The sequence below is a fragment of the Xyrauchen texanus genome, chromosome 29 (assembly GCF_025860055.1).
Source record: "Xyrauchen texanus isolate HMW12.3.18 chromosome 29, RBS_HiC_50CHRs, whole genome shotgun sequence".
Classification (NCBI taxonomy): domain Eukaryota; kingdom Metazoa; phylum Chordata; class Actinopteri; order Cypriniformes; family Catostomidae; genus Xyrauchen; species Xyrauchen texanus.
This window is the reverse complement of record NC_068304.1, coordinates 654,079-676,996: the sequence shown is the minus strand read 5'-3', so window position 1 is coordinate 676,996 and position 22,918 is coordinate 654,079. Positions and strand designations below refer to the sequence as shown.

The window sequence follows — 22,918 nt, the reverse complement described above, 5'->3', positions numbered from 1 at the left end:
ATAACATGCTTGCCATTCTCCAATGTACAACAACTTTGCACATTTTTGTCTATTTAAATATGTAGATGACATGGCACTTGTCAGCCTTTTGCAAGGAGGAACAAAAAGGAATATTCTTCATTATAACAATGTAAATTCCCTACAAATCTGGTTAAAACACTTTGGTGTGACATTTTAGAAACGGTTAACAAGAATCTTGTGGAAAGCATAATGCCTTTCATTATGACCATGTGGTATGGAAACCTGAGTAATAACAAAGCAAAATTGTCTGAAGTTGTTAATGTAGCAAGTACAATTGACACAGAGGCAACTAAACAATATATATATCAACATTGAATTAAAAAGCTTTGGTCATTATAGAGAATCTTTCCCATTCTTTGATTGTCCTTGTATGAAAAAGAGCTGTGTGAAGATTCTTTAAAAGTTCTTTTTGTGTGTGTTTCACATAAAAAATATAGTTTAGAATGAGTAAATAGTAACTGTAACAAAGTTCACTGTTAAGGAAAAGGAGGAAGCGGGAGATGGTGAATCGAACTCAAACGGTATGTTTATTTTAAACTTAGAATTCATGATTTCAGTGGAAACAGTTCAGCACAGTCTATTCTTTTAGGTGTGATAACCCTCTCTCTCTCTCTGGTGTCAGGCGCCTTCTTAAAGCCCATCTCCACTCTCACTGCAATGACAAACAGCTGGTAGAGACAGTCATTGCCAGGTGATGATTTCATCTCCTGATCTTTCCATTCACAAGCCGGCGCTTAACCACGCCCCCACCACCACCACAGTAACATATTAGTTTAATCTGTTGTACGTGATCTGTCAGTATGTGTATTCTGCAGGTCAGAGCTCATTATAGTGTGCTGTCCAGCTTGCCCTGTTCCACTCTGGATAAGGTGTGTAACGAAGGGACCTGCACGGCTCAACTCTCCTCTGCTCCTCTCGCGCTCGCTCACAATCACCAGAGTATTAGTTTCACCCGCACTCGTCCCAATCACTAGGTTATTCGTTTCACCTGCACCACTCGTTTTTTCCCCTATATATATCACAACCCTTTCGTTTCACTCTTGTTGGTTATTGTTTAGTTTACCCCTTCGCTTTGCCAGCACTAGTTTTCCCCTAGCTTCCCCTGTCTTTTTCTCTTGCTAGTCTCGTCTAGTTGTTTACTGATTTCCCGGCTTCGACCTAACGCTCCCCCCGACTACTCTTCCGTGAATTTGCCCTCTGTTCTATTTTGATTCCCCGGCTTCGACCTTACGCCCCCCCTTGACTCCTCTTCACTGGATTTGCCCTTTTGTACTGTTGCCTGCTTTGTGGAATAAAGCAGTTTACTCCGCAATGTGACTGTCTCGTCTTGTGTGTGTGCGTGACAGAATAACCAACCCTACAGAACAGTCACAATGTATCCTACGGAGGATTTTCACAGCTCGCTAGAGCGGATTTTCACGGCACCTCCGGCACAAGGACCTATGGTTGGGAGACATGAACAAGCGCTCACGGCCCAGGGGCAGCAGGTATGTACTATGTCTGATTTATTTCACCCTGTTTCACCTGTGTCTGCCCCTGAGCCCGTTGATGCTCCCAACGCACCCCTGAGCGCCGTAAGCCTTCAACCCCCCGAGAAGTTCGATGGCTCTTCGGACGCTTGCCAAGGGTTTTTTTATGCAGGGCAGCGGTTGTAGAATTCATAACCTTGCCCTTAACATTATGGAGCCAGCGGCCCGACTCTTGGTTTTGCGTCAGGGGAGTCAACCCTTGGAGGCTTATGTGGTTGACTTTTGTGCCCTGGCTAACCAGGTGAACTTTGATGAGGTGGCTCTGAAAGACATTTTTCAATGTGGACTGAATGAGCCAACCTCATCGTTCATGCCTGGTGGTCGCTGCTCCCTCGACCTGGCTCAATTTATTGACCTCGCCCTACTGTTCGCTGGTTCCTCATTTACTGTGGGGGAGGCAGACACTGAACCAGAGTTCCACGCCACGGCCCCAGTCTCGAAGCCTGCCACGGCCCCAGTCTCGAAGCCTGCCACGGCCCCAGTCTCGAAGCATGCCACGGCCAGCGAGCCAGCACCCACGCCTGCCACGGTCAGCGAGCCAACGCCTGTAGCCTCGACCGTCCCGGAGCCAGCGCCTGTAACCCCGACCGTCCCCATGGCCACGCTCCCTTTTGGCCGAAGAAGAAAGAGAAGGAAGATGGCACCTTCTCCCCAGTCTCGTCTTGTGCTCAAGACCACAGAGGTTCCCCCAGAGTCTTCCACGGCTCTGCCGCCCTCTGCTCCACCCTCAGAGTCTTCCACAGCTCTGCCGGCCTCTGCTCCGCCCTCAGAGTCTTCCACGGCTCTGCCGGCCTCTGCTCCGCCCTCAGAGTCTTCCACGGCTCTGCCGGCCTCTGCTCCGCCCTCAGAGTCTTCCACGGCTCTGCCGGCCTCTGCTCCGCCCTCAGAGTCTTCCACGGCTCTGCCGGCCTCTGCTCCGCCTTCAGAGTCTTCCACGGCTCTGCCGGCCTCTGCTCCGCCCTCAGAGTCTTCCACGGCTCTGCCGGCCTCTGCTCTGCCTTCAGAGTCTTCCACGGCTCTGCCGGCCTCTGCTCCGCCCTCAGAGTCTTCCACGGCTCTGCCGGCCCCTGTTTCGCCCTCAGAGTCTTCCACGGCTCTGTGGGGGTCTGCTCCGCCCTCAGAGTCTTCCACGGCTCTGCCGGCCTCTGCTCCGCCCTCAGAGTCTTCCACGGCTCTGCCGGCCTCTGCTCCGCCCTCAGAGTCTTCCACGGCTCTGCCGGCCTCTGCTCCGCCCTCAGAGTCTTCCACAGCTCTGCCGGCCTCTGCTCCACCTTCAGAGTCTTCCACGGCTCTGCCGGCCTCTGCTCCGCCCTCAGAGTCTTCCACGGCTCTGCCGGCCCCTGTTTCGCCCTCAGAGTCTTCCACGGCTCTGTGGGGCTCTGCTCCGCCCTCAGAGTCATCCATGACTCTGCCAGCCTCTGCTCGCCCCTCAGAGTCCTCCAGGGCTCCGCCTCTCGGGCCTCCCAGGGCCCCGCCTCTTGAGCCTTCCAGGGCCCCTCCTCTCAAGCCTCCCAGGGCTCTGCCTCTCAGTCTCTCGAGCCTCCCAGGGCTCTACCCCTCGAGCCTCCCAGGGCCCCGCCTCTCGAGCCTCCCAGGGCTCTGCCTCTCAAGTCTCTCGAGCCTCCTAGGGCTCCTCCTCCTCTCGAGCCTCCCAGGGCTCCACCTCTCAAGCCTCTCGAGCCTCTCAGGGCTCCCCCTCTCGAGTCTTTCAGGGCTCCTCCCCCTCTCAAGCCTCTCAGGGCTTCGTCTCTCGAGTCTTTCAGGGCTCCTCCTCCTCTCGAGCCTCTCAGGGCTTCGTCTCTCGAGTCTTTCAGGGCTCCTCCTCCTCTCGAGCCTCTCAGGGCTTCGTCTCTCGAGTCTTTCCAGGCTCCGTCTCTCGAGTCTTTCATGGCTCCCCCTCTCAAGTCTCTCGAGCCTCCCAGGGCTCCGCCCCTCAAGTCACTCGAGTCTTCCAGGACTCCGCCTCCAGAGCCTCCTACGGCTCCGCCTCCCGAGCCTCCACGGCTCTGCTCCCAGAGACTCCAGAGCTTTCTAGGGCTCCGCCTCTCGAGCCTACTACGTCTCTGTCTCCCGAGCCTCCTACAGCTCCCCCTCCAGAGCCTCCTACGGCTCCACCCCCCGAGCCTCCTACGGCTCTGCTCCCAGAGACTCCAGAGCTTTCTTGGGCTCTGCCTCTCGAGCCTCCTACGGCTCCACCTCTCGGGCCTCCTACGGCTCCGCCTCCAGAGCCTCCCACGGCTCTGCCCCCAGGGACTCCAGAGCCTTCTAGAGCTCTGCCTCCCGAGCCTCCTGCGGCTCCGCCTCCCGAGCCTCCTACGGCTCTACCCCCAGAGACGACAGAGCCTGCCAGGTCTTCGCCTCAGAAACCTCCCACGGCGCCACTTCCCTTGGCTCCGCCTCCAGAGCCTTCCAGGTCTTCGCCTCAGAAACCTCCCACGGCGCCACCTCCCTTGGCTCCGCCTCCAGAGCTTTCCAGGTCTTCGCCCCTTAAGCCTCCTTCGGCTCCACCTCCAGAGCCTTCCAGGTCTCCGCCTCTAGAGCCCCCCACGGCGCCACCGTCATTGGCTCCACCTCCTGAGCCTTCCAGACTCCCGCCTCTAGAGCCTCCTACGGTGCCGCCTCTAGAGCCTCCCATGGCGCCACCGTCATTGGCTCCACCTCCTGAGCCTTCCAGGCCCCCGCCTCTAGAGCCTCCTACGGTGCCGCCTCCGTCGGCTCCACCGCCAGAGCCTTCGAGGTCTCCGCCTGTAGAGCCTCCTGCGGCACCACCTCCCTCTGCCCTGTCTCTCGGGCCCCCTATGGCACCGCCTCCTGAGCCCCCCGAGCCCTCCTCGGCGCCGCCTCCTCAGTCTCTCAGTGCCCCGCCTGCCGAGTCTCTCACGGCTCCGCCTTCGAGGGCTCCGTCTCCCAAGTCCTCCACGGCCCCGCCTTTCACGGCTCTGCCCCCGGAAACCTTCCTCACCTGGTTCTGCCAGCTCCCCCAGTAACCGTTCGTCTTCCCGGACTTCCTGTCCTGTGGCCTTTCCCCTGGCCTCCTGACCCTCTTCCTGTCCTGTGGCCTCTTCCCTGGCCTCCTGACCCTGTTCCTGTCCCGTGGCCACCTCCCAGGTCTCCTAGCCTAGTCCCTGTCCTGCAGTCGCCTTCCAGGCCCCCTGACCCAGTCTCTTCCCTATGTCTGCCCCCCAGATCTCCCGGCCACCCACCTGTCCGCTCGTTGCCCCCTTGGACTTCCTGCCTACCCTCTGTGCCCCTTGGACTGCCCTCATTTTGTTTTTGGGTTTTTGTGGGGTTTCTGTTCTGGGGTTTTGTTTGTTGGGATCGTCTGGTATCCGATCCCTTGAGGGGGGCTATGTAACATTCACCTTGTCTCGTTTTGCCCTTACCTCTTCTGTGCCCATTTCGTCCCGTATTTAACTCCACAGTCCCTTTGTTAGTGTGCACGTTCCCTGTTATTAGTTTCACCTGCACCCGCCCTCTCTGGCTCTCGCGCTCGCTCACAATCACCAGAGTATTAGTTTCACCCGCACTCGTCCCAATCACTAGGTTATTTGTTTCACCTGCACCGCTCGTTTTTTCCCCTATATATATCACAACACTTTCGTTTCACTCTTGTTGGTTATTGTTTAGTTTACCCCTTCGCTTTGCCAGCACTAGTTTCCCCCTAGCTTCCCCTGTCTTTTCCTCTCGCTAGTCTCGTCTAGTTGTTTACTGATTTCCCGGCTTCGACCTAACGCTCCCCCCGACTACTCTTCCGTGGATTTGCCCTCTGTTCTATTTTGATTCCCCGGCTTCGACCTCACGCCCCCCCTTGACTCCTCTTCACTGGATTTGCCCTTTTGTACTGTTGCCTGCTTTGTGGAATAAAGCAGTTTACTCCGACATTGTGACTGTCTCGTTTTGTGTGTGTGCGTGACAAGCATTGAGTAACTTTAGAATGAAATGTATGGTTTGTTTTATTTCTTGCTTTTGCGTTCTGTGTGAATGGCTTCTTTCTTATTCTGTGATTCCTGCTCTCTGTAAGTGCGGTTTGGCTAGTTTGTCATTTTCTACCCTCCCGCAGACCCTTACAATTAAATGGACATTTCTTTTCTGCTGTGCTTTTAAGACATAAAGGCCTTCTTCACATGTGAAATGAGTAACAGTGCTTTGCTTCGAACTCAGGTTTGTTGTCGATTTAAATGTAGTTTTGTATCGCCTTTTCCTTCAATAACAGCCTCATTGTGCAGCTGTATAACATTCTGACATAAAACAATCTGTGCTGAAATGATCAGATATCTTGGTAAAAATAAACTACCGTTGGGATTCTTCAGAAGGATCACACACACACACACACTGAAGCCCCAGGGCTCTAGCTCCGTTACATACTGTATAATGGAAATATCTCTTGCAAGTTTAATGTAGAACTCTATCTTGTAAACATGTGTTTCTCTATGTAAAGGAGACCTGTACACTGCTGTATGAAGGTGGAGCAGCTGTGGGTCAGTATATAGTGGAGATCATGGTGGAGGATTTTCCTCAGATGGAGCTGAAGCCGTTCTCCACTGTTCCTCTGCAGCTCTTAATAACCAGTGAGCACCTCCTTGCTCCAGCAATTCAATATCAATTGCTGAATCACTACTCTTGTTTGAAGCAATTAAATATTCACACATGCAAATCATAATTGTGCTAAAATATTAAATAACACAAGTGGAAGTTTGAGTATTGTGGGTAACACTTACACAATGACTAATAAATAATATACAAATGCATTATAAATGATAGACCTTATTCAGCAGCAGCTTTTAATTTTGTCTCTTCAATTGGTCGTGCAGTTGTTTAAAGTGTTTTTGGATCGTTCTAATGCCGAAACATTGAAAAATCAGTAAACAAAAATAACATGAGTTATGGAAAATTAGATGTGATGTAGGAGCTTTTTGATAGATTTAAACAGTGCATGTCATTAAAGAGAAGGTAAGTCACAGCCTCATTTTCATTCCCATCAGAAATCAAAGGTGGCACTGCTGTGAATACAGGCCATCCATATGCAGTTATAAATGCTTCATAAATACACTTGTTCATACTTAGATTTATATATATATATATATTTAAAATCATAATGTCCTAATTAATGATTTATGTCACCAAGCAGCAAAAACAAAGAAAAGAATATTATAATGAGATTGAAAAGAGGGATTGTGTTGCTTATTTATTTATTTTTTTTACTCATGTTGAACAAGTATAATTAAGCATTTATAACATGTGAGATAAATTGGCTCACTATTTCAAAAGTATTGCATGAAAGTCACCATTTTTATGAATGCTGTTAGAAATGCAAATCAATGATTCAGAATGCATTTGTAAAGGAATTATTAGTCATTACTGAACCCCTTTATAATCCCTTTTACAAAGGGAACATTAATGTAATGTGCAACCAAATTACTGTATATAGCAATAAAAATGTATATTTTAGCCTCTTCAAACTGTCCACCCTTTTCCAACTTTATGACCATAAGAAAAATAGGTTTCAGGGACACAAGAAACATTTATTCAGTGAAGTGTCTATACTGTATAAATCATCACTTTATGAATGTAGCGTTAAGCAACATAATACAGGTGTGTTATTATACAGTATGTGTATGATATGTTGTGTGATTGTGTTCTAGTTGAAAGTGAGTCCGGCTGTCCTGCACTGCCAGAGTTCACAGGTGTGAGTCCAGTAGCTGGCACTGTAATCCGTGTGCTGCCCTTTGATGAACTCCAAGTCAATATTACAGTTCACTCAACAGAACAGACGTGAGACAGCACACTTTCATACAAGCATTATCTGTTTTATACTCTTCAAACACAATACAAATCATTCATTAGCAAATCTCTTAATTATGAGCAAAAGAGGTTCTTTATAAAACAACTTGTATAGTAAAAGCCTCATTTGACCTGCAAAACTCTTGTACTGATCAAAAAGGAAATAAGCTAATGATTTGTATTAAGAACATAACACAAATGATGCGAGACGAGTTACAGGCTGATTTCTCACATCACAGAGCCTAATTATGAACAATAGTAACCGTGACTCTTAATGATAAATCAATGCCTCACAGCTGCTCTTTTCTCCATACAGAGTGTCTGAAATCGCAGTGATTGGTCCAGAAGGTCTCTTCATATCACCCATGGAAACATTTGTGAACTTTCATAGGTCTATCAGTCTGTTGTGGGTCAGAGGTCCCAATCAGTCATCTCGTCTCATCTCCATTTGTTTTGTTGCAAACACTCAGAGGTCGGCAGCAACTCATTTTAACAGCTCATGAAAGAACATGAAAATGATTGACAGCTCTGTTAAAAGGCTGTACTGTGTGTTTTACAGTCTGCAGTCTGAGGTCCGGTGTATGTGGTTGCAACTCAGTAAGACTGTTTTACTCCATTTGTATTTTAAAAACTACAGATGGGAGGACATGAAATATCAACAATCTTTAATTCTTATAATCTCTCTCTTTCAGCACAAATGGACCCTTTACCTCCAGGAACAGGTAATACTTACAGTCGGTGTGCAGTAGGCTTATTCTTTGGGTCTTACAGAGTCCAATGATACCCTGTTTGTCTGGGTCTGCCATTTTGAACATTTTCAACAACAACAAAAACTGTCATACTCCTCATCCAATCTCAAGGTTGGCACTACATCATCTTCAGACCAAGCCGTGCAAAAGTAAAAAAAAAAAAAAGGTATCTATGGGGCATGAGGCTTTATCATCACAATGCTTGTAGTATTGAGAGAACACTTTGAAAGAATCACTAGCATCATGCCCTGCGGATACCAGAGAAGTTTGGGGACAGCTCTTCCTTGTGGTCAGAAAATATGACAGAATTGATAAATATTCTTAGAAAACTTTAAATTAGTTTGCCCTAAAGTCAATACAGAATACATTAATACCAATTTTTTTCAATATTGGCTATATTGCAAGTTTGCCATTTAAAATTTTGTCAAAACCTTAATACATTTGGCAGACCCAGCTTTAAATGCACTCAAGCTAATTTCTATTAAAAGGAATGTTCCAGGTGCAATACAAGTTAAGCTCAATCAACAGCATTTGTGACATGATGTTGATTAACACAAACATTTATTTCCACTTGTCCCACCTCTTCTTTAAAAAAAGCAAGAGTCACTTACAATGGAAGTCAGTGGGGCCAATCTGTTAACATTAATACTCACTGTTTCAAAAGTATAGACACAAGACATAAACAATGTGTGTTAACATGATTTTAGTGCAATAAAATCACTTACTAACCACATCTGTGTAAAGTTTTAGCCAATTTTACAACTTTATTGGCCTGATGATGTAATGCTGTAAACCCTAAAACGACTGTAAAAACTGTTTAAAGAACATGAGTTTTAACAGAACTTTTAGAAAATTATAATCTTCACATTTCTGTCTTTACCCTCTGTAACACTGTTAAGGATGGGCAAGGAGGAGGCGAGAACCGACTTGTCAATATAAATCATATTTAATTAAACTCAAAACCAAAACACACAAACATAAACACACACATGACGGACATGCCCGTAATTCTGCCTTTATCCCTCTCACGCCTCATCAGGCTGATTGGGGACCGGGCGTGCGATATTCCGACCCGGCCCCGCCCCCCTCCGCTCCACACTCCTCCCGGCGTTATCTCAGGCTGGGGTGCCACCGGCATGACGTAACCCCCCCCCATCCCTGGGGCGGGGTATATCTTTCGTCCCGTGTGGTCATCCCCGCATTCCTTGCCCTGGGAGGAGACAGGAGGGGAAGACAACAACAAAAAAAAACAAAATAGGTGAGGGAAAAGGCCAACACGGTGCGAAAGAGAGAGAGGAGAGAGAGAAAAAGCTCACTCACCGGTTCTCTGATGTACCGTAGCGTGGTCCTCGAACACTCCTCCACACCAGGCAGACAACAGCCGCTCCAACCCCGGGCGAACTGGAGTCAAACCTTCGACACCCAGCGGGCAGAAAGCCCCTCCGCTTTTCTTGCAGCAAATGGGGACATTCCTCCGCCCCTGGCAGCGGCCCTATCGCTCCCTTGCTCAAGGCGGTCGGGGTATCCAGTCCCCACTTGCCCCGCGGACGACGGCCGTTCCCCGCATCCGGGCAGTCGGGCTACTCCGTCACCCGGCAGATGGCAGCGGCGCTCCCCTGGGTGGACGGGCATCCCTCCTCCTTCCCGGGCTTTCGGCACCAATGTAACACTGTTAAGGATGGGCAAGGAAGAGGCGAGAACCGGCTTGTCAACATAAATCATATTTAATTAAACTCAAAACCAAAACACACGAACATAAACACACACATGACGGACATGCCCGTAATTCTCTCTCTCTCTAACCATTGTCACTGGCTGCCTTTATCCCTCACGCGCCTCATCAGGCCGATTGGGGACTGGGCGCGCGATATTCCGAACCGGCCCCGCCCCCCTCCGCTCTACACCCTCCAAAGATTGGTCTCATTTACTTCCATTGTAAGTGCCTCACTGGAACCTCCATTTTTGTTTTGTTTTTTAAAGTAAGGATGAGTCAAAATTAATTTGTGTAGTAATCAACATTATGCCATAAATGCTGCCTTTAACTTCTAATGATCCTGCAATATTCCTTTAATTTATGTGTTCTCTAGAAATTTAACCTATCATCCTGCTCGTGCCATGTTCTACCATCTGAGATTTGTCATGACTTTGATAATTCATAGTTTTCTATTATAATTGGTTATTCATGGTAAGGATGCCAAACAGGAACTAAGCCTGTATCTTTGCAGTGCTTGTGTGTATTGACAAACAAGACGTGTGCTGAGTGTCATGACAATGGTCGAGCGCATCTGATGCATTATTTCACTTACACAGAACCAGACTAAACACTATTCTCTTGCTGCCTTGCAAGCATGGCTGTTTCTTTCAGCAAATGCAAATCTAGTTGGTTCTGAATCAGAGAGGTTTTGTCTTTAAAAGTATCCAACTCTATCTGAAACTCTGTCTCGTTCTCATGCAGGGTCAGAAATTAAGGGGGGGCTCAAGGCAAAAATGCCCCTGAAATTAAAATTGAGAACAAATTTAAGTATCAGACTAAAAGAATGAAAGAGTATAATTTTCATGTTGAGAAAGTAAAAAAAAATAAATAAAATCCTTAATTTCTAAAACTGTTTTCGTGTCATTCTGGTTCTGTTTTGTGATGTCAGAGTTGAGATGTATGGAGCGTGAGCGGCAGATGTCTGTAGTTCTGCCTGTGTCTTTCCTGGAGAATGTGCCTCTGTCTGACCTGCAGCTGAACCAAGAGACTCGTATGACATCTAACTTCAGCCACCGACATCACACAGATTATTTGATTATTTGATAGCAGTTCTGGCTATTAGTGTCATATGACTTCATCTCTTTTGATCCTTTCCAGCATTTAGGATCAGAACTGCTGTACATGAACACTTTACGCAGCATCAATCCAAATTCCACCATCAGTTGCTTGGCATCTCTCGTCCTTCCGCTCGCCTGCAGGATTCTCAGTCAACAGGCCAGAGGTCCGAGCTTTAGGATCTCTGTACCCTCAGAAGTGGAGATTTTTGGTGCCGTGAGCTTCTGGCTTGAGTTTCATCCATCCGGAGAAGGCCCGTTGGCCACAGAGACTCGCCAGCCGCGGTTACGCACGTCTCAACTGGTGCGTGTGGCACGGGCACTCACTCGCGCTAACAGGATGGACACGCTGGACCTGCATGTGTTTTCTAACTGCTCATTGGCTCGTGCGGCGCTCATGGTTGGCCGCTGTGTTGAGTCAGAAACACAAGATTTCCTGCACGCACATCCGCTGCTGAACCAGGGGTCTGTATCATCATCTGTTCAGGCAGAAACACTCTTGATGAAGTTCATTGTTTGCTAAAGTTGATTGTTTTAACTGCTCTCAGGGAACCAGCAATATCTCAGCAGCACAATATCAGAGAGATATGATCACATTATGCAGACAAATATTCTTATTCTTGCTGTTTAAAGTCTTGGTTGAGCAAATGTTCTTTTGTCAACTTGTGATGCTCAAACAAATCCAGATAGCACCCATACATCTCTGATATGTCTGTTTAAGATCTTTTCATCTGGAAAACATTGCATTCTAATAAACATCTGCTAAACATCTTAAAAAGATCAGACCTACAAACATTCTAATTCATAAACGTCTCAAAGATACTGCTGAATATCTTATTGACATCTGAGAGGAAATGTCTTATAGACGTATTGCAGATGTAAACACACATCAAATAGACGTCTGGGTGATGTACGTGTGCTATCAGAGAAACAGATGAATGTTTTGAAAGCCCCACAGAGTCAGTGTTTACACTGATAGTGACTCTAGACAATGATATATATATAAAAAGATGGATAAAAGAAAGTGTTAATACATAAAATAATTTACACCACCTTTTATTATTGCAGTTTTTCTGTAATGTTCTGTATTGTATGTGGAATTATTCAGACATGTGCTCTTCAGGACTCCTTTACATCAGTTCAAATCAAATCAAATCACTTTATTATCACACTACCATGTACACAAGTGCAACAGTAGGTGAAATTCTTGTGTGCAGGTCCGAGCAACATAGCAGTCATGACAGTGACGAGACATATACCAATTACAATAAACAACATATTTACACAACACAATTTACAAATCAAATGTACACATACTTACACAACACAATATAATATACAATGTACAGTAGACAATACACACAATATAAAATACACAATATACAATAAGTAAGAGTATATGAAATATATATATATATGTAGTTGTATTGAGGAGAATATGTTGACAGTCCAGTGTGAGATTATAGATGAATAAAGTGCAGTGCTAATTATTGATCCTGATAGATCACGTGTTCAACAGTCTGATTGCTGATTGCTAATTGCTAGTTGAGCTACCATGCAATTTGATTGCTAAAAGTCATGCGCTATAGTAAAAATGTTTAGTTGTTATGTGTTATATGTTGTGTGAGGAACAGGGCGAATAATCTGCAGTTTTACCATTTGTGTGAAAGTGAATTGTTGATGTAGTGCCTCTAGTGTTCATTTCACCATGAAACCACAGTGATACGTTCAACGAGACACGTAAAAAATGTTTTGCCAAAATTAAGCTATTGGAAAGTGATTCTGCTTTCTACTAATGATTGATAATTCAAAAGATTATATCCATCTTCTGCTGACCTTCCTTTCTGTTTCAGGTGTTTATCTGGCAATAGCACTGTGGAGATCCTGACATCAACACCAACAGTTCGGGTTTACCGCTTATATCTGGGCTCTCTGAATATAAAGGGAGACACAGTATGTTCTTATTATTCTTCACAACTTCTATATGAACGTTCCATTTTTCAGTTTCAGACAGATGGTGGTTAACTATGTCTCTCTCTAGATGTTTGTTGAGTGTCAGGTGCATCTGTGTGTGACCACCAAACAAAGCCAGCGATGTTCAGACCCGTGTTCAGGACCAGCAGACCCAGCAATAATTGACAACATCCAAACACACACTTATAGTGTGCGCTCCGGACCGGTGCTACTCGTTAACAAAGTCACACAAACCAGCACTACCACTGTTAAACCAACACAAACAGCCAAACCTGTTGCCCAACCCGCCACCAGCCAAGATGACTGGCATCTCTGCCTCTCGGGGTGAGGATATACTCGACAAAGTCAGTGTAGTGCACGTGAGAGCAGATTATTTTACACTGACTATGTGGTTGTGTGTTTCAGCTCCGGACAGAACTGCATTGTGGGTTGATGCTGTGACAATGGCTGTGTTCGTACTTACATCATATGCTCTTCTGCAGTGAACATGATGCCAAACACAGCTGGAGAACACTGCAGCGCTGACAGATCACAATCATATGATCTTATTTTTTCCTTCTTTACCCTTGTGCTTTGGAGAAAATTTCTTTCAACAATTCTGAGTCCAGTCGATATACAGCACACCTCCCTTTTGATCATAAATAGGCTTGTTCTTCAAACTAAACACAAGCTCTTATAGGAACATTTCATCTGAAAAGACCACCACCTGTATGTCAGTGGTGGTACCCTTCATTTGAGGAAAAACAAGATGTTAAATCTGTCCCATATACTTCCAATGACAAATGTCTCTACACATACCTATATATCTTTGGTATGGTCTCTTTGGACTTGGGTCATTAAGCATCAATATAATAATTCCCTTGCAACCACCCAAGACACCCTGACATTGATCAAATATAAAAAAAAATAATCATAAAAATGAAAAAACATGTATTAATGTATTAATTGTTGTAGAGAATGCAAATGCATTCTGAACCAGTAAAAGATTAAGATATATTTTTCACTGTTTTTAAACATTAAAACCCAAATATAACATTAGGGTTAAGAATTCACTGAGTAGAGTATTCTGTAAATCAATCTGTTGCTCATGTATTTTATCACTGGACACAATGAAGAAAAACATAGTCTCTTCCAATGTTTTCATTTTAACAAGCTAAACTGTAACAGTAATGAGAGTTTATTATTTTTATAAATCTTCAATCACCTAAAATGTGAACATGATACTCCATTCTCATTTGACTTGCTTTCTTCTGTGGCACATAAAACTTGCTGGGTAAGTTATCTAAAAAAAATGTGTCCACTACAAATTACTGATAAATTTAGTGATTACATAAATGGAAAGGGAATCATATTACTAATTACTTTACTTCCTTATACACTTACATAACAGAACTTTTTTTTTGCTCAAATTCAAATGTCTATATTTCATCGTTTATTGTCAAACACATTGTTGCAATAATTTTATTACAGTTACTAACTACTTTGTAATCCCATTACACCCAACACTGAACATAAAAACAGATGTTTAGCAGAATCTGGGATGCTTACCATTCCAAATGAAGAACTTCTCAATGCTTGAAATAAGAGAGGGGTACATCTTTAGGGAGAGATTGTAGCAGGTAGTTGAATTTTGGAATACAATTTATTTTAATAACATTAACCTTCCCAATCATCAATAAATGTAATTAAGCCCACCTGTACACATCGCTCGAAAACCTTTTTATTATGGGGCCAAAATTAATAAATCACACAAATGTTCTGGGAATAAAATGGCCAAATATTTAATGCCCTGTTTGGGCAACTGGAAGGTGCCAGGCTGAAAAGCTGTTACTAGGCAGTATCACGAGAACTTAGAAAATTAATTAATAATTCTTTGGAGGCAAGGCATAGATCTAGTGGGGTCAAAGACGAATAATAAAATATCATCTGCGTAAAGCAAAAGCTTATGAAAGAAAATCTTCCTTTCTTATTGCGGCTGCTAATGGTTCCAGAGCAAGACAGAACAATAATGGGAAAGAGGGCAACCCTCCCAGGTGCCCTTATCCAGAGTAAAATAATCTGAAATTAATCCATTAATTTACGCCACTACTGAGTGTCTATAAAGTAATTTAATCCATCCAATAAAAGTATTCCAAAATCTTAAAAAGATAATCCAGTTCTACCATATCAAACACCTTTTTGGCATCAAGTGAGATGGCAGTGACCAGAGTCGAATGCACCATTGACCTCTTGATATTGATGAAACGCGTAATGTTATCAAAAGAGCTGCAGCCCCGAACCCCACTTGATCTATATGTATGAGAGATGTCATATCTTTTGACAATATTTTTATGTCTAGCTGGATCAGGGAAATTGGATGGTAACTCTTACACTTGCTTGGATCTTTGTCCTTTTTAAGACTCACACTGATTCAGGCTTGTGTCATGGTTGGTGGAAGCTTTCCATTCTTTAATGCTTCTGTATAAACTTCTAACAAAAGTGGAGCCAGTTCTGTAGCTTAAGATCTAAAAAATTCACTGGCAAAGTCATCTGGCCCCAGAGCCTTGCCTGTTTTAATGCCATAAAACACATTGTTTTTATAAAAAGGAATCATGCCATGCTTCTTTTTTTTCTATGTCTGAAACGCTCGGTTTGATGAGAATGAACAAACTCCACAACAATATAAAACTACATTTCAGGGTTTACACATAACGCACATCCAAGACATTTCATCTGAATGGATCAAACTGTTCACCAAAGCAAAGAAATCTATCAAACAATCATGACATTTCAAATATTCATGAATGAAACTGTTTACTCACTGTTTTGCAGTCAAGTCCAAGAGTTTTAAACTTCCCTATCCTTCAATAACAGTTCCTTTGCAAATCTTGAATTGTATTATGTCTGGTTCACAAACAAACCATGCTAATATAAGCTGAAAAACACAACACTGAAGACACATCCACACGACGTGCATACATAGTCTAAAGCATGGTGACAGGCACACAAACTATCTCGCCTGCATTGAGGTGCACGTTGCCAGAAATGCATCAAAATGGTCCAAGACGTCCATCTAAAGCATGTTTACATACACCAATAATAAAAATTACCTTGCTGTCTCATAATAATTAGCATAAGTTGACTATTTTTGTCCTACAACTATTGCCCTGATATCTACAATATAAAACCCTGCAGGCCTTTTGTTCAAGTGTGGTGCTTTTGAGGATGAAAAAAATTAATAAATCACTGGATTTGCCAAAGTTTGACTGATTAGTGACATAAAATCTTTTAAAAGGTGTTTAGAATGTAATTTTAGGCACATAGTAGCAAATGAACCATGGGTGTGCTGGTGATGGGTGAGTGCAAACTTTTATTAAACTGGTTTTAATTGATAATACGGTCATCTTATTGCCTTGATACTACAGCGCTTCTTGTAACATGCGGTTTCTATAAAATGCATTATTACCTCAGCTTTAGATTGCTACATTTATTTTACAGTATTTTTAGATTCATACATAGATTCTAAATGCTCTGGAATCTGGGCAACTTTGGCATACAGTTTGTAACACTGTACAGCAATGTAAAAAAAAATCATCATTCACACACACACACACACACACATAAAGACAAAGAAAAAGATCCCCCATTTAGCCTGAACAGACTGTAGGGGCAAGTGCTGTTAGCGAGCACCTATGAAGGCCGCCCCCCACACACACACACACACACACAAGGTTTCATGTATAAAATACAACCAAATGTGCTGAAGTGACTAAAATCCCTTGAATCAATAATGATGTTTCTAGCTCAGTAGTGTTTGAAATGTGTGACTGACCACTAATTATAAAAACAGTGCATATATAATACAATATATATCCATGTTGCAGTGGACCTTGATTTGATATATAATCATGAATTGTCAAGTATTATGTCAAAAGGAGACTTCACACCTTCTGTTTAAAGTATATGTGTTGGCACATGATAGTGAAGTGGAGGACGCTGAAGATGTTCAGTACGGCTCTGATTTCAGACTGCTGTACAGACAACACGTGAAGAACATGCCAACAATCTGAAACACAGACACATTAACACATGATATTAATATCAATCACAAAATCATACAATAAATATACAGTACATGTTAACACGAAGAAAAGTAGAGCATTAAATACTCCAGATGTGCAGAAATCTCTAAAGGTGCAGACTGACAGACTAACCTGCACACAGGCCACGCCCACTCCTACAGCACCAATGATCTGCAGATGATTCAGAATGAAGTTTTCCAGTTTTCTGATGCAGCCGCCCTGAAAATCACAAAATGTGATCAAGTTATTTCAAGCGTCCAGCTACATAACTGACAGCTGCAGAAGTACTGCTTAATCAAGATTGAAACACTTTTGACACTTTTGTTGTCACAGTGGTTTTATTGATTAATTAAGATTGCTCTGGCTCTTGTAAATCATGCTCAAAGTGTCTCAGAAGTGCATACTGCAATACTACTCATACTATTTCTGCTATAGCACATAGGACAGTAGTAATAACAATTGCACATCCAGATTCTGTGAGCCGTCTCTCCTGCTTCTCGGCTCACTGTGCGATCTCTACATAAGCTAATAAAATAATTTAAACTCAAATCTATGTTTCATGTCCATTTATTTGCTTATTTGGTAAGTAGTTTTGTAATAAGATGCATAATGAGGAGTCACAGTCATTTTCAAAAAATAAACACCTACAGAACTCCTACGCAAAACCGGAGGTGGATTTCAGCTGTTCAGTAATGGTTTTTCTTCTAAAATTTCATAATTTCAACACAAATTAATATTTGATGTCCATTTATTTATTTGGCTAGTAGCCGTGTAGTAAGTGGAATAATGTACATTTAGCCGGTTGTGATCACAAAATAAACTCCTTCAGTTTGACACAAGAGTCTCCGCTTCACGCCAGGGTTTATTTAACAATCGGCTGACTGTACATTATGTCTTACTGAACACACCGCTCTCTGACCTCCTGCTGCAGTTTGTCCACAGCCTTCGTCACATGATCCTGCTCGGGCTGATAGTACTGCTGAACCATGGTCTCCCTCAGGTTCTCCTTCAGCCCCTTGTTCAGCTACAACATGTACATGTGACAGAAACATGATGCCTACAACACAGATAAGTGTTTAAGAAAGCATTTCCACTCTCTCTCTCTCTAACTCACCTGCTGGTAATAAATGTAGGCCAAAACTTCAGCCAGAACCTCCAGCAGAAAAATACACAGCAGCAACACAAAATACTGACAGAGAGAGACAAGAGATGATACATCATTAATACTTTATAGAAAAGTCTGACAACACATATGTGGCCAGTGGATATACCTGAATAATTAACTGATTTGGATATTCCAGTAGTAGAAGAAATGTTTCATTGAGTGATGAACATGACAGTCCAGGATCTTTCTTCCGGGCCGTACCCCTCCCAATCCACCAGGTATTGGATCTGACCTTGGTGACGCCTGGAGTCGAGCAGAGTGCACACCAGAAAGGCCTCCTCACTGCCCACAATCATGGGGAGGGGTCCGGGAGGCGCCTCTTCCTCAGTCCTCGGAGCATCAGCCGGTTTGAGCAGGGAGACATGGAAAGTAGGAGAAATACGGTAATTAGCAGGGAGTTGCAAACGGAAAGAAACTGGGTTAATTTGTCTAAGGATTTTGAAGGGACCCACATACCTAGGACTGAGTTTCTTGCATGGCAGGTGCAGATGGAGGTCTCGGGTTGAGAGCCAAACCCACTGACCAGGGATGTAACTGGGGCCGAGACGACGGTGGCGATTGGCTTGCTCTCTGGAACGGTTCACCGCCCATTGCAGGTGGACGTGGGCCTGGTCCCACACTGCCTCACTGCGCTGCAGCCAGTCGTTGACTGCGGGGACCTCTGAGGGTTCGCTGGACCACGGGAAGAGAGGGGGTTGGTAACCCAGAATGCATTTGAACGGTGTCAAGTTGGTTGAGGGTTTGAGGAGAGAGTTCTGGGCATATTCGGCCCACGGAAGGTAGCGACTTCAATCCGCCTGATTGTGATGGCAAAACGTTCGGAGGAATTTTGTTATTTCCTGATTCAGGCGTTCCATCTGACCGTTGGACTGCGGGTGGTACCCAGAAGTGAGACTGATCAAGTCAAGTCAAGTGGTTTTTATTGTCGTTTCAACCATATACAGTTAGTACAGTACACAGCAAAACGAGACAACCAGGACCATGGTGCTACATAAAAACAACAAAGGACCAACATAGGACCACATGAGACTACACAACGAAATAAAATACCTATATAAACTACCTATATATACCTATATAAAGTGCACGTGCAAACATGTGCAAAAAGTACAGGACAGCACAACAAATTACTGACAATGAACAGGACAATAGACAGTGCAGCGCTGACCAGTACTCAGTAGTGCAAAAAGATGACAGTTTCTAAAAATGTAAACATAACATACTATGAGATAGTGTTCTATGCACATAGCAGTTATTGAGGTAGCAGACAGTTATAAAGTGACAGTAATTAAAGTGCAACTCAGGACACGTGTGTGTCAAACCTGTCTCTGAGTATTGAGGAGTCTGATGGCTTGGGGGAAGAAGCTGTTACACAGTCTGGCCGTGAGGGCCCGAATGCTTCGGTACCTCTTGCCAGACGGGAGGAGGGTAAAGAGTTTGTGTGAGGGGTGTGTGGGGTCGTCCACAATGCTGGTTGCTTTGCGGATACAGTGTTTTTTGTAAATGTCTTTTATGGAGGGAAGAGAGACCCCAATGATCTTCTCAGCTGTCCTCACTATCCTCTGCAGGGCTTTGCTGTCCGAAACGGTGCAAGTCCCAAACCAGGCAGTGATGCAGCTGCTCAGGATGCTCTCAATAGTCCCTCTATAGAATGTAGTGAGGATGGGGGTTGGGAGATGTGCTTTCCTCAGCCTTCGAAGAAAGTAGAGACGCTGCTGGGCTTTCTTGGTGATAGAGCTGGTGTTGAGGGACCAGGTGAGGTTCTCCGCCAAGTGAACCCAAGGAATTTGGTGCTTTTGACGATCTCCACAGAGGAGCCGTCGATGTTCAGCGGAGTGTGTTCACCTTGTGCTCTCCTAAAGTCAACAACCATCTCCTTTGTTTTGTCGACATTCAGGGACAGGTTGTTGGCTCTACACCAGTTCGTCAGCCGCTGCACCTCCTCTCTGTATGCTGACTCGTCGTTCTTGCTGATGAGACCCACCACGGTCGTGTCATCGGCGAACTTGATGATGTGATTCGAGCTGTGCATTGCTGCACATTCGTGAGTCAGCAGAGTGAACAGCAGTGGACTGAGCACACAGCCCTGGGGGGCCCCAGTGCTCAGTGTGGTGGTGGTGGAGATGCTGTTCCCAATCCGGACTGACTGAGGTCTCCCAGTCAGGAAGTCCAGGATCCAGTTGCAGAGGGAGGTGTCCAGGCCCAGCAGGTTCAGCTTTCCAATCAGGTGCTGGGGAATGATTGTGTTGAATGCTGAGCTGAAATCTATGAACAGCATTCGAACGTATGAGTCCTTATTGTCTAGGTGGGTGAGGGCCAGATGGAGGGTTGTGGTGATGGCATCGTCCGTTGAACGGTTTGAACGATACGCAAACTGCAGTGGGTCTAGTGAGGGGGGCAGCTGGGTCTTAATCTGCCTCATGACGAGCCTCTCGAAGCACTTCATGATGATGGGTGTAAGTGCGACGGGACGGTAGTCGTTGAGGCAGGACACTGAAGACTTCTTTGGCATGGGGATGATGGTGGTGGCCTTGAAGCACGGTGGAACAACGCCGCTGCTCAGAGAGATGTTGAAGATGTCGGTAAGAACATCTGCTAGCTGGTCTGCACATCCTCTGAGCACTCTGCCAGGAACGTAGCCTTCCGTGGGTTGACTCTACGTAGAGTTTTCCTCACATCTGCCGTGGTAAGACAGAGCACCTGGTCGTTGGGAGGAGGGGTGGACTTCCTCGCCATCACGTCGTTCTGCACTTCAAACCGAGCGTAGAAGTCGTTCAGCGCATCTGGAAGGGAGGCATCTTTTTCACAGGCAACTGATGTTGTCCTGTAGTTGGTGATGGCCTGGATGCCCTGCCACATGCGCCGCGTGTCACCGCTGTCCTGGAAGTGACTGTGGATTCTCTGGGCGCATGCGCTTTGCCTCTCTGATTGCCCGTGACAGTTTGGCCCTAGCTGTTCTTAGGGCTGCCTTATCGCCTGCTCTGAAGGCGGAGTCTCGGACCTCAGCAGCGTCGCACCTCCGCAGTCATCCACGGCTTCTGGTTGGAGCGTGTGGTGATGGTCTTGAGAAAGTGACATCATCAATGCACTTGCTGATGTAGCTGGTCACTGATGCTGTGTATTCCTCCAAGTTGGTAGAATCGCCATATGTTACAGCCTCCCTGAACATGTGCCAGTCAGTACACTGAAAACAGTCCTGAAGAGCAGAGATGGCTCCTGCTGGCCAGGTTTTCACCTGCTTCTGAAGCGGTTTTGTGCGTCTGACGAGCCGGTCTGTATGCTGGAATTAACATAACAGAGATGTGGTCTGAGTAGCCGAGGTGGGGCGGGGCTCTGCCCGGGATGTTTGTGTAAACAAGATCAAGCTGCTCAGCCCCTCTCGTTGCAAAGTCCACATACTGATGGAATTTAGGGAGCACTGTCTTGAGATTTGCATGGTTGAAATCTCCGGCGACAATAAACAGTCCGTCGGGGTGAGCGTTCTGCAGTTCAGCTCATAGCCCCATACAGTTCACAGAGCGCTTCCTTAGCGTTAGCTGGGGAATGTAAACTCGGTTATGCAAACAGTGGTGAATTCCGTGGTAGATAAAAGGTCTGCATCTAACAGTCACAAGCTCCAACAGCGATGAACAGTAACTAGAGACTAGCATAGAGTTCTTGCACCATTCGTGTTGATGTAAACACACAAGCCACCACCGCGAGTCTTACCGCGAGAGAGCTGTATTTCTGTCGGCACGAAACGAGGCGAGCCCGTCTAGCTGAATGGCGGCATCCGAACTCTGTCGCTGAGCCACGCCTCCGTGAAAACAAAGACGCAGCAGTCTCTAAACTCACGCCGCGTAGCCTGCTGGAGTCGGATATAGTCCAGTTTATTGTCCAGGAGCAAACATTTGAGAGCAGGATAGACGGAGAGCCGGCCGGCTAGGGTTTGTTTTAGCCTAGCATGGACCCCGCCCTCTTTCCGCTTCGCTTCTCACACACCGCTACGACGTCCTCTCCTCGGCCACCGGCATCAGGCGACGCCGAGGTCTGGAGGCCTGGTCTCCGCAGCAAGCCGAGTACGCGTAGCGCCTCCTGCAGGTCATCATGCAGCTTGGTTTTTGCATGAGTCTTATATTTCAGTAGTGTCTGACGATGGTAGACACGAACACCGGTTGCTCCGATGTCCATGTGTTGCAAAAGTCGGGCTTTTTTAACAAAAATAGCACCATTGTGGATCCGGAGTGGCCGCTGCGTGCTACCGTGCCGCCACCTTGGATCATCAATCCAATCATCTTGGATCATCAATCCTGCACTGGAAGAAAGCTTTCCATACCCTGGACGTGAATTGTGGGCCCCGGTCCGAGACGATGTCCTCAGGAATTCCATAGTAACGAAAGACATATTGGAACAGGTGTTCGGCGGTCTCCAGGGCTGATGGTAGTTTGGGCAGGGGTATGAGGCGGCAGGCCTTGGAGAATCGGTCAATGACGGTTAGAATTGTGGTATGGTGTTGATAGTTGGGTAGGTCAGTAATGAAGTCCACAGCGATATGCGACCAGGGACGTTGAGGTATGGGTAGTGGTTGAAGCAGACCAGCTGGCGGTTGTTTAGGGGTCTTGGCTATGTTGCAGGCTTGCCCGTGTTTTGAGGCGTCCACCTCCACGACGAACGGTATGTCAGGGTCAGGGTGGTGCAGAATGGGTGCAGAGGTAAAGCGCTCCTTTAGCTGAGCGAAGGCCCGGAGGGAGTCGGGGGTCCAGTGAAGTTTGTTTTGATTCCCCTTTACCATGGCGGTGAGAGGTGAGGCGATGGTGCTGAAGTTTCTGATGAATCTCCGGTAAAAGTTGG

General features: G+C 45.6%; 1 protein-coding gene across 1 annotated transcript; it reads left to right on the top strand.

Moving 5' to 3' along the window:
* The first annotated feature begins 521 nt into the window (after nucleotides 1-521).
* On the top strand, nucleotides 522-15,879 carry LOC127622786 (uncharacterized). The gene is made up of 12 exons (XM_052096874.1): nucleotides 522-542; nucleotides 837-890; nucleotides 5,989-6,118; nucleotides 7,193-7,322; nucleotides 7,648-7,803; nucleotides 7,891-7,928; nucleotides 8,024-8,053; nucleotides 10,723-10,824; nucleotides 10,932-11,353; nucleotides 12,742-12,841; nucleotides 12,930-13,186; nucleotides 13,268-15,879. Exons 1-9 carry the CDS (start codon nucleotides 522-524, stop codon nucleotides 11,066-11,068), a joined length of 798 nt encoding a protein of 265 aa, XP_051952834.1. The 3' UTR covers nucleotides 11,069-11,353; nucleotides 12,742-12,841; nucleotides 12,930-13,186; nucleotides 13,268-15,879.
* Nucleotides 15,880-22,918: the final 7,039 nt, after the last annotated feature.

Coding starts and splice junctions, on each gene's coding strand:
- LOC127622786 (XM_052096874.1), top strand. CDS start 522: ATGGTGAATCGAACTCAAACG. Junction 891..5,988: donor CCTGTTCCACTCTGGATAAG/GTGTGTAACGAA, acceptor CTCTATGTAAAG/GAGACCTGTACACTGCTGTA. Junction 7,929..8,023: donor GTGTATGTGGTTGCAACTCA/GTAAGACTGTTT, acceptor TCTCTCTTTCAG/CACAAATGGACCCTTTACCT.